The sequence below is a fragment of the Marmota monax genome, unplaced genomic scaffold (assembly GCF_021218885.2).
Source record: "Marmota monax isolate L192 unplaced genomic scaffold, Marmota_monax_Labrador192_F-V1.1 WCK01_AAM20220418_F8-fsc00057, whole genome shotgun sequence".
NCBI classification, from domain to species: Eukaryota; Metazoa; Chordata; class Mammalia; order Rodentia; family Sciuridae; genus Marmota; species Marmota monax.
In genome coordinates, this window is record NW_026693933.1 from 4190799 (window position 1) to 4206960 (window position 16162).

The 16162-nt window shown below is 31.2% G+C and overlaps 1 protein-coding gene across 4 annotated transcripts in view; it reads right to left on the reverse strand.

The window, feature by feature from the left end:
* Snx13 (sorting nexin 13) overlaps positions 1-16162 on the reverse strand; it is a 152201-nt gene that overhangs the window by 11935 nt on the left and 124104 nt on the right. For 2 of the 4 annotated variants that reach the window (XR_006855969.2, XM_046463511.2), the window contains exons 18-21: positions 11153-11325; positions 6682-6789; positions 4443-4553; positions 381-542 (exon numbers count right to left, since the gene is read on the reverse strand). Coding sequence is in view for 3 of the 4 variants with exons in the window: in XM_046463511.2 (XP_046319467.1) it covers positions 381-542; positions 4443-4553; positions 6682-6789; positions 11153-11325 (554 nt within the window). In the remaining variant the exon portion in view is untranslated. The remainder of the gene's footprint in view (positions 1-380; positions 543-4442; positions 4554-6681; positions 6790-11152; positions 11326-16162) is intronic. The other 2 variants (XM_046463512.2, XM_046463513.2) reach the window with 1 other exon arrangement.

Sequence of the window (16162 nt, forward strand, 5' to 3'; positions counted from 1 at the left end):
TCAGAAGAAACTATAACTTTTGTGTTTCCTGAGAGAATACTAGTGTAGCTTATTTGTGAATAACATTTACTTGTTTGCTACAGGATTTATAGTGTTATAGATTTGCATAATGAAATAAAATAATTAAAAAAGCAACTTTATTAATTTTACATATTGTTTTAAATGGGTTTTAGAAGTCTATGAGAGCAAAGACTGATGAGTGACTGGATTTTTCAGCATCCATTTCTGGTAAAAAACTTCCTTTCTTGCTTTTCATTTACAAGACTATACATCTAAAGTATTTCGGAGGGAACATAAGGTAAATCTATGCAAGGAATTCAATACATCTTACTTGACTTAAAAATAGTTTGTTTTATACATTACTGAGAGTATCTTCTTACCTTGAAAAATGACTGCTTTATGTCTTGACCTAATCTTTCTGACATTTTGCCCATGTTGTCTGACATTTTAGTCATTCCTTCTGCCAAACTATCAGGAAGGGATTTAACTGCATTTGAAACATTCCTCATAGAATTTCGAAGTGGATTTACAAAAGTGTCCATCTAAAGGGAAAAAGGTATTGTGCCATGACGTCATTGTATCAGACATGTTATTCAACCCAGAAGTCCAGAAAAATGCAGAAATGTAATACATTAAATATACAATCATTTTCAGTCTGTACTATATCATTGCATCTTAAAGATATGTTGTCTTCTGTGTGTCTTAAAAATGTATTTTTACATTCACATTTATGATTTAAAAATTTGACTAATGTGGTTACAAAATAAATATAAGTTTTCACTGCCTTCTTATTAAAGAAATTCTGAATAAAACAGTTTTACAAAACAAATTGAAGTTACTTGAGTTAGCCATTATATACTTTTTAAATATATATATATATACACACACACACACATACATTTTTAGTTGTAGACAAACACAATACCTGTATTTTATTTATTTGTTTTTTTAATGTGGTGCTGAGGATCAGAACCCAGTGACTCACACATGTACGGCAAACACTCTACCAACTGAGCTACAAATCCAGCCCCAGCCATTATATATTTTAATCACAATACAAATCAAACAATCAGATATTTTGGGCAGATACTAAAAAGAAAACAAGCTAGTAAAATGAATAATTGGAAAGCTGAAGAAACTATTTAGATTTCTTTTTTAAAAATAATATTTAGGATACATAATATGTTCAGTTAGACTTTATCAAGAAAATTTGAAGACAATTAAAAAGAAAAAGAGAAGTTACAAATTAGAAAGGTAAATCATACCTTTTAAAGATAATATATAAAAATTATATACAGAAGAAAATATAAACACAGAGATATAAAAAGAAATAAAACTCTCCAGAGGAACAGGAATCAAAACCTGATATTCTGACTGTACAAATGTCAAATACTTTTAATTAAGCAAAGGAAAGACATCTAAATAAACCAAAAAAAAAGTATAAAAGGGGTCTCTGAGAGATTTTTAACAAAGAAAAAGAAAAACACAAACCCAGTTGTACAGAACTGAATAATATATTTTAGAAAGCACTGAGTCTCATAAAAGCTGTCAAGGAAAATAAATTATGTCTCATGAAGGAAAGAAGAAAACAAAATAATAGTAACAAAAATGAACCTTATTGCTTAAGGACTATAACAATGTTAATAGATGATAGCAAGAAGACAAAACTTCTTCACTCTAATTATGTTTCCATGGCTTCAATTAAAACAAAATCTTTGAAAACGTGAAATAACTAGGACAATAACAAATTCAAGATAACTGTAAAAGGATTGGAAGCTCTGGATACTCTATGGCTTAAACTGAGTCAATAATACTACAGATATGCTTCATGGAAAAACCAATTTAGGAAGGACACTGTCAGAATATACCCCAGAGTAGAACCAAAGGACAGAAATCAGGATGAAGGAGGATTTTTTAAAATCCTATCACTGGTAAAGAGAAATACAAGGATTAAAAAGATGAAACTAATTTTTGCCTTTCTAATTCTACATACTACATATTTTTGGTTCACCAGAACAGTGTGTTCAAATCAATCAGGACATTATTTCCAACACTACTTTTTAAAAACTGCAATTAATATTGTAAATAAGCCAAGTCATAAGAATACACATGTAGATTCTAAAGAGTGAGGCCCTGGGTTCAATTCTCAGCACCTCATATTTAAAAAACGAAAGAAAGAAGGAAAGGAAGGAAAGGAAGGAAAGGAAGGAAAGGAAGGAAGGAAGGAAGGAAGGAAGGAAGGAAGGAAGGAAGGAAGGAAGGACTGTCAACAACTAAAAAAATAAAATAAAATAAAAATGTATAGCTTGAGGGAAAATTGCCACTTCTCTAGGTTATAATGTTCACAGAAGACAATTTTATTAGAAGCAAAAAAAAAAAAAAGGCATGCATTTCACTTTAACCCACCACCTAAATTAAAAATTGTTTGAACACATTCAAACATATTTTAGAATTTTAAAATTCTCATATTTCACAGCAGAGATGTTAAGTGCAGCAAATACAACTTAACAAGTTGGTTAAAGGAACACAATCTCATAAGGTATCTATGCCTGGGTAACCTATCACTGAACACTTTTTTAAAGTGAGAGGAAACCTTATAGCCATGAATCAAGAAATAATTTTTTAAAAAGCTACCAGTGCACCATTCCAGACCCATGCAATCAATTTCTTTCTCTATATATGTAACTCAATTTTTTGTGAGTACAGTCTAAGCACCTGTATTAGAAGGGGACTGAGGTGAGCAAGGGTATGGAAAAATCTCCACAGGTGACTAATGCCTAACTCTGAAGGAAACAGAATTTTATAAGCATAAAGGCAGAGTCCATCAATGTTCTAATACTTTCAGAAACATAGGATGCGTCTTAAAATAGATGTTTGGTAAGAAAGATATTAAACTTTCAAATTACCAGATACAGAAGTAAATTATGGATTGCTAGCACAAGTGTATGTTTAGCCTGATACAGATACTATCTCAATTACAGACTCAATTGAGTTCTTTGTAAGGACATACAATGAAATTTTAACTTAAATTTAGATCTCTACATATAGCTTACAATGCCTTCACATCATGATTCAAAACTAGATAGATATTGTGTGCACAGAAAAAGGATGCATGTCAGGTACTCTTCCTAGGAATTGTTTCACACATTATGCTAAACTAGGATAAATTGTATGATCATTGAGTTATAAGGTATTATTTCCTAAGCTACAAATAAGCACTCATAAAATGTATGTACAGTATTTTAATTAATTACTATGCTATTTAATTTCCACTGAAATCAAGGGAAAAACATTATAATTAGCCAAAAAGAAAACACAAAACTAAAATCCCCAAGTTCTTGATATACATAAAAAGTATTCTGAAAAATTAAAAGAGGTCAAGATGACACTGGTGATTATTAATATATGATTTATGAAAACATATTTTTGTGGATTACCAGAAATGATTCAGAAAGATCTTTAGACTCCCATTCATGAGTTTGTTAAAAAGTGGTATATAACTGTTTAGCCATATGTAAGTGCTACTGCTGGTTGTTAAAAAACAAAAAAGTGTGCACTGAATATAATATTTCTTTTATCTTAAAGAGCTATTATCAATTCAGTAGAATATCTTTAAAATGATGAATAATAAGATACTATTGTGTCTATTACAATGTCCAGCACATAATTAATCTCTGAATAGATGTCTGTTCTTACTAGTAGCAGCAGCAATAACAGTGTTAATAGCAGCACTTAGGATGCTGGGTGAAGGGTATACAGGAATTCTTTTATCATTTTTGTAACTTTTTATAGATCTGAGATAAAGAAAATAAGGTGAACATCAAAGACACAGAAGAGTGGAATGCATTTCTATTGGTAATAAAGCTACTTAAATTTGGATTGGTTTTTTTTTTTTTTTTTTTGGTCGGGGTTTTAGGGATTGAACTAGGGGTACTCGACATCCCCAACCCTATTTTGTATTTTATTTAGAGAAAGGATCTCACTAAACTGCTTAGAGCCTCACTTTTGCTGAGGCTGCCTCAGCCTCCCAATTTAAAATGTTATCACTTAGATCATGAAATACAGAAATAAGCACCATTAATACTTTTTTACCACTGTAAGGTCTATACCCTGGAATTTAATGTTTCCATCCATTAGGATGTTAAAATCAACCATCCTAGACTAACTATACAAACTTCTACTTAACAATTATTAACTTTTATTTATTTTGCCAATCAATTAATTTTTAATTTTTTTTTAAAAAAGCCTAGTCTTTTAAGGAGGGAAGGGGAATGGAACATTCTGAAATGATCTCAGTAGTTTAATAAAGTATAGAAGATAAATAGGCCAAGTTTTAGAACAATTTTCAAGTTTAGAACATATACAAATCCAAATTCATTTCTTTTATCAAGAATAAAGTACAAAAGCAGACCTAAAAATAAACGACGCAACGATTTGCTTACCTTACGAGCAAAGTCCCCTTTTCCTTTACTGTAGGCTTTGTTCTCAAGGAAATCATACACACAGTGAGCCAAAGCTGGAGATGCTTTCATCATTTCAGGAGTTAACAGTAACTAACAAGGGGGGGAAAGTGTAGCTTAAATTGATAAGATAATGGAAATTAACTATTGTTTATAATTTCATTTCATAAAAAGAATGTAGAGAACTTTAATTTTATATTTTAAAAAATTACTCAGTTAAAATGAAGTCACTAATAACTCTATTACAATTAAGTATAATGTATCATCTTCCCACCTGCTATTTTAACTTTTAGTGCATGAAATGTGAAAGTTGTACAAATATATTTACTATTCTATTTTCTGGTCTTACAGTTTATACTAAGAAGATACACAGTAGAAAGTTACATTATTCACATAATAATGCTAAGAGTTAACCCTCAGTAGAAACATATTTTTATGAAACAAATAGTCCCAAAAAAAAATTCATACAAAACTTTCAAGTATTATGAAGAGTCCCAAACAAAATATTGCTTCCATAATAAGTACCAATGAATGTAACATTCTAGCTTAGTTCCTTCAATGGAAAACGTTGTGATCTACTTGAGTTATATAAACTCAAGATGAACTCAAGATGTATAAGGTACAACCACATTTAAAAGACGTACTTCATGGCACTGAATTTGAAAAAAAGGTAGTCATTTTCTAAATCTTATAAATAATTGACAGTTTTTAAAGTTTGGTACTATAAAAAAATTACAACATGTGGTAAGAGTCATACAAAGGATACCGGATATTCAGCTTTAAACCAAGAGAGGAAAAAGGTGAACAGTAGCAAATATTCACGTTTTTGGTATATTTTTAGTACATCATAACATGAAATTTCAATGATGGTTAAAACAAACCCAGACACAGCTAAGTATATTTGAGAGAGAAACAGGAAAAAAAAAAACTTTCAAATAAAATATCCAGTATAATACTAGCTAAGTTTCACAAAATTCCAAGGCACGGGTCAGCAAGCTTTTTCTGTAAAAGCTAGATAGTAATTATTTTAGGTTTTGTGATCCATGGAATCTCCCCTGCAACTGGTCAACTCTGCTGTTGGTGAAAGCAGCCATAGACACTGGATAGTAAATGAAAGGAGTGGTTATGCTCCAATAAAACTCCTAGTAGAAAACAGATGGTAGGCTTAGATGGGCTCTGCAGACTGTAGTTTGCTGATTACTTTTCTAAAGGATAGGGAACCTAAATAATGAAACCCAATAAATCTGGCCTGATGCTTTATCTAATACATGTGAAAACTTTATGAACTACACAAACTTTGTAAACAGTATAAAAAGCTATAAAGAGATATCATTATTACAGTTGACATCTGGGTACCTAGGCCTAAAACAGAATTACTTCTGGGAGTACTCATAACTCAAGCAGCTAAGTCACTTGTGAGACATGTTTGTTGTCACTCCACAACAGAAAATTGCATGTCCAAGACGCTACAGATAAGAGGCTGAGGCAGGAGGATTACAAATTCAAGTCAGCCTTAGCAACTTATCAAGGCCCTAGAGAATTTAGTGAGACCCAGTCTCTAAATAAAATACTAAAAAAGGTCTGGGAATGTGGCTCAGTGGTTAAGTGCCCGAGTTCAATCTTTGGTACCCCCAAAAATAAATAAATAAATAAAGATAGAAAGAAAAAAAGAATAGCCCTTTAGATGATATACCCTCTCTTGAATTATTCTATAATTTTAGAAGCCTTAGAATCATTCTAGGCCATGGAAGGCATTTACACTGATAATTAAAATTAAAACCTATTCACTTTTAATATACAATTCAATACTATGTATTGAATTTGAGACACTTAACTTTTTATTATGCCATAAAATACCTATACTTTAATTTGGAAAGGGTACATGTGTGCATGTACTCATCTAAACTTTAAAAAGTAAAATCCCAAATACTGAGTGTTTAGAAAACTTCTCAGTTAATCAATAAGCACAGAAATAGTGTTTATACATTCCTGACTGGCCTGCATGTCACATTTGACAAATTACTCAAAAAAGGGTTGTTATTCCACTATTATAGTAAAAATATTCTTTTTCCTTTTCTGATGTTGGAAATTGAACCCAGGGTCTCCTGTATACTAATGAGCATGTACTCTACCACTGAGTTATACTTCCAGTCTCTGTTCTTTAATAAAGAAATCTATGGTGTTATACTAAAAACACAGAAAATAATAAACATGGACTTACCTGCAAATAGGCATTTAGATCCTTTTTTCTCTTTTCTAAAAAATCTCTATCCATATTATTAAAAGTCTTTTTACCAGGAAGCTTCAATATGCTTGACAAATTTTCAAACTATAAGACAAAATACATTCAATAGTCTTAATTTTTTATAAAAAGAGAAAAAAAAAATTCCACGGGAGGATTTTCTATATATCAAACAGAAAACCAGATAATTTTGGAATATATTTTTGTGTATTAAGCAAAAATCGGAAAATAAAAAAATACCATCACAAACATTCCCCACAGTTCTCATGTTTTTTATTATAAAAAAATTTCAGTTAAGAATTACAAATGTGAATCATTTGAGTATAAAACATTTGGGGTTTTAATATTCTAGTTTTCAGATTACTCAAAAAGTTTCATAATAAAAGATATTTTAAAATATTTTCTTTAACAACCCTTTGACTTGTGAATAAAATATTGACAAATAAAAGTTTTAATGATCAAAGTGATCAGCTCCTGGCTTGTTAGAAAATCTAATAAAAATATTCTCAATATTAATGACTACAAATCAATTATTACAATACATAATTGCTAGAAGTAGAAAAGGCAAATTTCAAAATATAGAGAGCAGCTATACTAATAAACTGTAACAAACACTGATAATCTTCCCTTTAACTACATGAAAAACCTCTACAGGTTACACTAAAATATATAAATAAATAAATAAAAATAAAATAAATAAAAGCCTTAAGAGCCATATGCATGTATCTTAGCTTTATAAAATTAACAACAAGAATACGTGTACATACTATTAGCCTAACATTTATAGACTTAACATTTGGGAGTATCTTCAAAGGTCCATGATAGTAATCAGGTATGCATTTCTGAAACACAGGAGTTTTTAATCATGTTGGCTGCTGAAAATAGTATAAGAGCAGAGCCATTCAGCTATGGCTATCGTTGCCAACAGCCTAAGACCTGAAACTTTAAGCAGCCTCACTGCTTTTCCCATGAGATACAAAACAACTTAGAAAAAAAAAAAATTCTTTGTTTAAAACATTAACATCTCTGTAAAGAAAACTGATTTCTGTTGCAAAGATTAAAAACAAGAGAAAAAGAGGTTTAGCATAATTTCTATTCCCAAACTGGAAGATTCTGATAAATTATTAAACGTTATGAAAAATCTGATGGTTGCTTAGAGCTAAAATGTGAACAAGTGCTAGAATGTGAACAAGATCATTTTATGACATACATACAAGGTTCAAGTAGTTCTTTTGCTACAGTTATAGTAAGTTAAACAAAAAATGCTAGGGGCAATTTACAGAGAAAACATTATTTGGTAGTGATATTCATAAATTTGGCGATTCAGAAAATCAACAGAAATGGGTCTTCACTGAATATGAAATGTTGAACAGAGAATATCTGGCTTATGAATTTAAATTATTTTAAAAGCAATCAAATTTTATGGACACAAATTTACTTTTCAATGTGTCCTAAGAGATATTCCTGAAATGTTACTCATTCACATCTTAAACTACTGATTCAATTTTATAAAATGTATAGCTCATTCTGGTCTTACCACATACCATGGGACTGAACTTTAATTCCTTCATAGTTCATATATTTAAGACCTAACCTCTCAAATTGTGACTATATTTGAAGAATGAGCCTTTAAAGAAGGTGCTTAAATTAAACAGAGCCTTTGGTATGGGCCATTAACCAGTCTGACTGGTGTCCTGTAACAGGAAATTTGGATACATAAATAGACTGCAGAGAGAAAAGAACCATGTGAAGACATACCAACAAGATGGCCATCTACAAAGCAAGGAGAGAGGCCTCAGGAGAAAACAAACCTGACAAAATCTGAATCTTGGACTCCTGGCTTCCAGAATTATAAAAACACAAATTCCTGTTGTGTAAGTAAGCCATTCTGTGGTATTCTGTTATGTCAGCCCTAACAAATGAATACACCAAGGAAATAAGATAGTATCTATTAAAATAAAAATTTATGCCAGAAACTTTAAAATATTAAAAAAAAAACTATACATGTCATAATAGCACAGAATATCTAGATTATCAAGACAAATGTCGTCTGCATTATCTGTCTGGAACAAAAATATAAATGACAATTATCTCAAATATTGTTATGATACATGTTAAGAGAAAAAAATGGGAGATTTCACTCTAGAACTCATCAAAATATCATAAGAATATTTTTAAAAAGCATGAGAAAGAAGTTAGAAATAAGCTGAAAAAGAATTCACATAAAGCAGTATGTCTAGGTTTACCAAGATCTCAAATACTATATATATAAATCATAGACATTCTAAACTCAATGACTATCTTTCTAAATTAAATATATCAGGTTTAGATTGCTAATACAGCAATGAATAATTTAACAGTAGACTCGAAATTTTGTTTTTTTAAAAAAATTAATGTTAATATTCAAGCATATAAATACCGTTAACTGGTAAATTACAAGTCATTGCATTTTTCTTCTACTATTTTATATAGAATTTGAATTTAAAAATTTACAGTTGAAGAAAAACCAAAAGACAAACAGCTCACCTTACAGATGCTTAATAACAGGATAAACCTAATTTTCACCCACAAGCTCAATTTTTTAATTTCTTAAACCCTGTGAGCAATCTAAATACTTAAGGAGTTACAACTATTGTAATCTCATAAGAACCACCAAGTCAAAACATGCCCACTTCACTTGTATGAAGCCATTTGGAAAACTGACCTATATAAATTCCATCCAATTATTGCTGTTGTTCTGAAAAGGGAAATTTCTACATCAACTGTCTTATTAACAAAGTTTTTTGAAGTATGTTCTTCACTTATATTTGGCAATATGGAAACAAAATCTTATAGTATTAGTGTACAACATTTAAAATTAGACGTTGTTTCTCTTAGTAAAAAGAAAATTACAATTTTTTAATGAAAAAAATTTCACATTAGGCCAAATTCCTATAAATTTACACTAAATAAAACTACTCTTGGCCATTCGAATTGTTTTTTAAAATTATCATATTTGGTGACAGTGTAGGGATAGGAAGAAAGATGTGAGCCGAATGCTTTCATAATTATCAAATAGGTTAACACTTGAAAAAGAAAGCAATTACTTCTTCAATGTAGGACAGAAAATTCTTTCACCTCTTCAAATAAATAAAGATAAAAATGAAGGAAAAGTACTACTAAACGCAAAACAAAATAACAGACATGTCCAAAGTTATTTATTTCCTTATGAATGTATAATTCAAAGTAGTTCTATTAATATGGGCTTCAGAATTCAATACCAACCTTCTGTTTTTAATCATTTGTAAGTACCATTTATGTATCTAACTCTATTTACAAAATATTTTAATAAGATTATCATTGTACCAACCATATTTTTTTCCACTATCTTAACCGACAAAGATTTTCTGAGGGCTGGGGTTGTGGATCAGTGGTAGAGAACTCGCCTAGCACTTGCAAGGCGCTGGGTTCGATCCTCAACACCACATAAAAATAAATAAATACAATAAAGGTATTGCATTCAACTAAACCTAAAACATAAATGTTTAAAAAATTTTTTTTTCTGAAACCATGTCACCTCATCTATCAGGTATCATCTTTATTATTTTTATTGACAATATTACTTGTATACCTCAAAATCTTAATAAATAAAAGACTTTCAATATTTTTCTATGTTGAGAAGATAAAGTATTTAATCAAAATAAGAAAAAGGGAAATAATTTTTTTACGTTTGTTACTTTAAGAGTCCTTATAGTTACTTCAATAGCACAAGACAGTTAAATTGAGAAAGAATTAGAAACATTATTTGGTTAATGTAAAATTTATTTTAGGTTGTGGTTCAAAAAAACTTAAAGGACCTAAGGATTTAATGTCACACTGTTGGATGAATTATAGTTCTGCCAGGTGCTTGGGAGGCTGAGGCAGGAGGATCTCAAGTTCAGAACCAGCCTCAGCAACACTGCAAGGCCCTAAGCAACACTGCTTCAAAATAAAAAATAAAAAGGGCTGGAGACATGGCTTAGTGATTAAGTACCCATACATTGAATCCTGGATACCAAAAAAATTAGTAAATAAAATAATTAAAGTTCTGAATTATGCCTCCAAAAGAAAGAGCATTAAAGGTGCTACAGCAATCCTATCCCTACTTCAATCAACACTTTTACAAAGTGCTTGCACACACAAAAACTATTAAAATCAGAAATATGTATTCATTTTAATTTTCTAAGGTATTATTTCCACTAATACTTTATTCACTAGTCTACAAAACAGGCAAGAATGTGTGAAGTTCTCAACATTTAATTTATTAGTTAATTGCTCAAAATCATTCTAATCTTTATGCTGAATACAAAAAATTCTTACCTTATTTTCTTTCATTAGCTGTAATTAATATCTGAACATCCTTAGAAAAATTTAGAACCAAAACTGAATTAACAAACAATATAAAGTATAAAATCTTTAAAAACCTCATTACCTGTTCAGTAATTCTCATATGGAAGTCATGGAAGTCACTATACCGACGATAGGTTTTCCACATTTCCTCACTGTTTAGATTGCGCCGGTGTACGGTGATGGCATATAATGCGTATGTCTTGCCATGATCATTACAAACGCCTGCCACAGCATATGGGTCATAGTCAGCATATACTAATCATTTAAAACAAAATGAAGAGGAACAAAAGACACAAAAAGGAGGAAGATGAAGAACAAAAACAAAAAAGACAACATGAAATGAAGAAGAATTTGAAATGACAGACTGAGACAAAAGGATGTTACCAAAGGATAAAACAGATTCCTGTCCTCTATACTAACATGTGTAAGGCATTACAAATGATGATAAGAATACAAAATGAGCTAAAAGTTTATTATGACACTCCCAGCCTCAGAGATGTCTATTTTGGATTCTCTAAGATCTTTAATCTATTTTAAATCCAAGAGCTTACTTATATCTATGCCAATTATGTTACCACAGCACCACCTCAGAGGTACAAATAGGGTCTCTTAAGTTACTAGAGAAGAAAGAAAGAAATAAAATAAAAATCTTTTGCATTAGCCTTCATTATTTGGTTGCATTTCAATTGAAATCTTTTCAAGTAAACAGTGGAAGCCATAAGATAAGTAAGATTTATCTACTGGCAATTATTTTTCTCTTTGATAATATTCAACAATTCACAAGTACTTACTTATTCTGAGGATTTAACAAAAATAACAACAACACACACACAAAAAAAACACCCATTATTTTCCTACTGATTTGTCACACACCAATTGAGTCATGTAGTCTTTAAAATCTAAACCAGCTCCCATTTTGTACTAATCTTAGGTAGAGAGACGTATTTTGAATCATGTTCTTTAACTTATCTTTTTGACTTTATATTCTCTGTTCTCTACTTTAATCTAGGTTAACTTGACTGTCTTCCCCTCATCTGTATCTGGTCATTTCTTAATCCATCTGGCCTTGATTTCAATCACTGTATGTTTTTGATTTCTAAATTTGGTTCTTTTTTTCATACCATTTATTCTTGCCTCAGGATTTATCTGTATGAATATCAGGGAGCACGGTGGGGGCATTAACCAGGAATTAGACCCAGAGCATTTGGCCTCTGTGCTACAACCCTGATCCTTTTTCTTTCTTTTTTTTTTTTTTAATTTTGAGACATGTTCTCACTAAATATTCCAGGTGGGCCTTGAACTTGTAATACTCCTGCCTCAGTCCCCCAAGTAGCTGGAATCACAGGCATGCACCACTGTGTGCCCGGCTTGATTAATATTTTAATGTACATAATGTCTATTAAGACTGCCTTCTTCGTCAGGCATGATGGTACACACCTGTAATCCCAGCAACTCTGGAGGCTGTAGCAGGAGGATCGTAAGTTCAAAGCTAGCCTCAGCAACTTAGCAAGACCCTGTCTCAAAATAAAAATTTTAAAAAGGGCTGGGGATGTGGCTCTGTGGTTTAAAAAAAGATTGCTTTCTCTAAGTCCTTAGGATGAAATTTATCTCATTTGCTGGGTCTGTTGACCTTATGGTGGTTCATATTTCTTCCCATCTCTTTAAATTGCTTTCTATAAATACACTTTTAATAGGTGTTGTCTCTCTCTGGGCATTCTTAGTGCCCTGGAACATGGAGCACTAACATCTACTAGTGTCCCCACTGTAAATGGTAGTTTCAGAGATTTGGAAACTATTTTAATACATCAGGCCCTTTGTGTCCATGAGTTCTGCATCCTCAATCCAACCAACCATACTTGAAGATACTTTTTAAAGTGTTTTTTACTGAATACGTACAGATTTTTTTCTTTATCATTTTTCTGTAACCAATACAAGTATTTACATAGTATTTATAATGTATTATAAGTAATAAAAGATGATTTAAATATATGAGGAATGTATTTAAGTTTTATGCAAATATTACACCATTTTATATTAGAGACTTTAGCATCTGTGGATTTTGGAATCTGCACAGGTCCTAGAAACAAAACCTTCCAGATACCAAGGGATAAACAGTTGTACTTAAATCTCTGGCTTGAGATCCTGGAGTATACAATCACTTAAAGATAGTTAAATCCAGACACATCTATGTTGGGATACAAACTGGGCTTTTCATTTCTTGTGGGTGATAGATACCATTTCTAACCATGATCTTGACATTTCTTTCTCTTTCCACTTGAAGGTAAACTCAATTTTTCTAGTTCCTCTTCACCATCATACTATCCTTTGTATTCTTGGCTTTATGCAAAGGACATGGTTTCAGTTTCCTATGGCCTTGTCTCATCATGCCTCTTCTAAGCTTGAAGGCATAAAAATGATATCAACATCAAAACAGTGATCTTTTGGTTACCATAAATTCCTTGGCTTCAATGACTCTTCACTTTCCAGAATTTGTTTTTTTGTCTCATAGACTATAGATTTCCCATTTCAGCTATTTTTATAATATTGTATTCAGCTTTTCTGAATGTGGGAAGCAGGATCACCCACAGCAGTTTAGACTACCTTACTGATCAGGAGTCTATAATTAATCTTAAAATAGATTACACTGATTCATTATCATGAAAAAAAAAGGGATCAAGTTTTGAAATTGAAGAGATGTTCTATATAGCTTCTTGATAAATTATTTTAATAAGATAAAAGCCAGATAGTTATATTGGCAAGAAGGACATATATCTCTTAGCCTTTCATCAATATTTTTCTAAGATTTGTACTTCCTACTCAAAATTATTCTTCATTCTGTTTTCATCTAATATTACTATTTCTAATTTAACACCCTGCCCAAGAAAAAGAAAAGGAAAACAAAACAAAAACCTACCCTAGAAATAAGATTTTGGTCACCATGCTCTACAAAGAGCCTTTAACTGTATTTACCTCTTACAATCAACTTTCTCTTAGATAGTGATCTAACTATGCAGATCAAATAGCACACCACTTTCATGCAGATCAAATAGCACACCACTTTCATTTAGTTAGAGAATCACCTTTACCGAGTTGGCCTGGCCACAAGGGAATGACTTTATAGCTGTGTCCAAAACAGATTTGGAAGAGGAAAACAGAAAAGAAAGCAGAGGCCAATTAGGCAGCTAGCCACAAACAATTATAAGTTAACAAGACCAAGTAGAACAGCAAGAAATATAAAAGGAAGAAGAGAATAATATAAGTCCTTTATAAAGGACTGTCACAAATTGCTAGGCAGGGGAGATCACCCAGGTACAAGCACAAAAGAATAGTAATAAAGTTGTTATAAAAAAAAGTGCAAAACACAGAAATGTAATTTGATTTTAAAGAAGATAATTTGGCTACATGTATTTATTTTGAGAAGACAGTGATCTAAATAGAAGGTTTCCTGTTTATTAGGCCTTAGCCACTTATAACACATGTTCTGTAAACCATTTGTTATTAATAAATATTTAGGTAAGAAAGTAGACCAGAATATAAATCAACCTCATCACTAACCACATTGTTAATTTAGGCAATATTTTTTACTGTAACATTTTCACTAGAGTCAGTGGACTACCCCTGTATAACACAGCATTGGACCATAAATACTTATGCAATGGTGGCTGAAAACATGTCAGGACCAGTTACCACATTCCTCAGTATGTACCCAAAGGATTTAATAAAACAGCATATTACAGTGACACAGCCACATTAATCTTTATAGCAGCTCAAATCATTATAGCTAAGCTATAGAACCAAACTAGATGCCCTACAACAGAAGAATGGATAAAGAAAATAGAATACTATTCAGCCATAAAAAAGAATAACTTTATGATATTTGCTGGAAAATGAATGGATCTGGAGAGTATTATGAAATAAGTTAATCCCCCAAAGCCAAAGATCAAATGTTCTCTCTGATATGTGAACCCTAACACACAACAAGTTGGGGAGAAAGAACAGAAGTTCCATAGATTAGACCAAGGGGAATGAAAAGAAGGGAGGGGGAACAGGAATAGTAAAGACAGTGGAATGATGCCAATGTAACTTTCCTATGTACATATATAAACACACCACAGTGAATCTCTACATGATGTACAACCATCTCTACATGATGTACAACTCCTAATTAGATTAAGATGTACTCCATGTTTATATAAGTCAAATTATAGTCTGCTGTCATGTATAACTAAAAAGAACAAAAATTAAAAATTTTAAAAAGTCAAATGATTCTGGTTTTCAAATGGAAAAATAAATATTTCTTGGACATTTATATGTGATGTCTACCATGGAAGTATAATCAATTAGCCCCATAATAATACTATGAGGTAAGGTAAACAAATGTCTTTAAAAATGTATTCTTTAAAAAGTATTATTATTTTACTTCACAGATGAAAAAATTGCAGTACAGAGAAGTTAAGGACATTCTTCCAACTATTAAGCAGCAGAGCTAAGGTTTGAACCCAAGCAATTCAGTCAAAAAGTTGGGCTCTTAACTATGCTGCTTTATCAGCATCTACATATAAGTTTGTCTAATAGAAATAACAATTCACTAAAAATGCCTAGTATTAATGTTTCCATCCATTTTAGGAAATTAATAAATACTTATTGAGTATATGAACAACTGGACAAAGCAGTTAGAAAATCAAAACTCTCAGAAAAGAGAAATATTACCATTAGGAGCATGGACATAAGTGTCTTCCTCTAAACATAAAAGTTTAAGGTTTCTAAGAAATAAAAATACAAATAATAAACATTTGTACCTTCAGGAAGACTCATGATTAGAAAACAAGCAAACAGAGAGTGTAGAGATGTTCAAAAGAAATTAAAAATTCATTGAAGAAAAAAGAGGAACAATATCAAAAGCTAGAAAGGAAAGAAGTAAGACCTCTGCTTTTATTGACAATAAAGTTATCAATGACCTCTAAGAGCAGAGTAATCTATGCACCAACAATATGTAAATATAAAGGAACAATTAAGTCAGCAATTATAGATAGTTTATCCCAGAAATGTGCCAGATAAGAGAAAGCAGTATAAGAGTCCAGCTCCAGTAAGA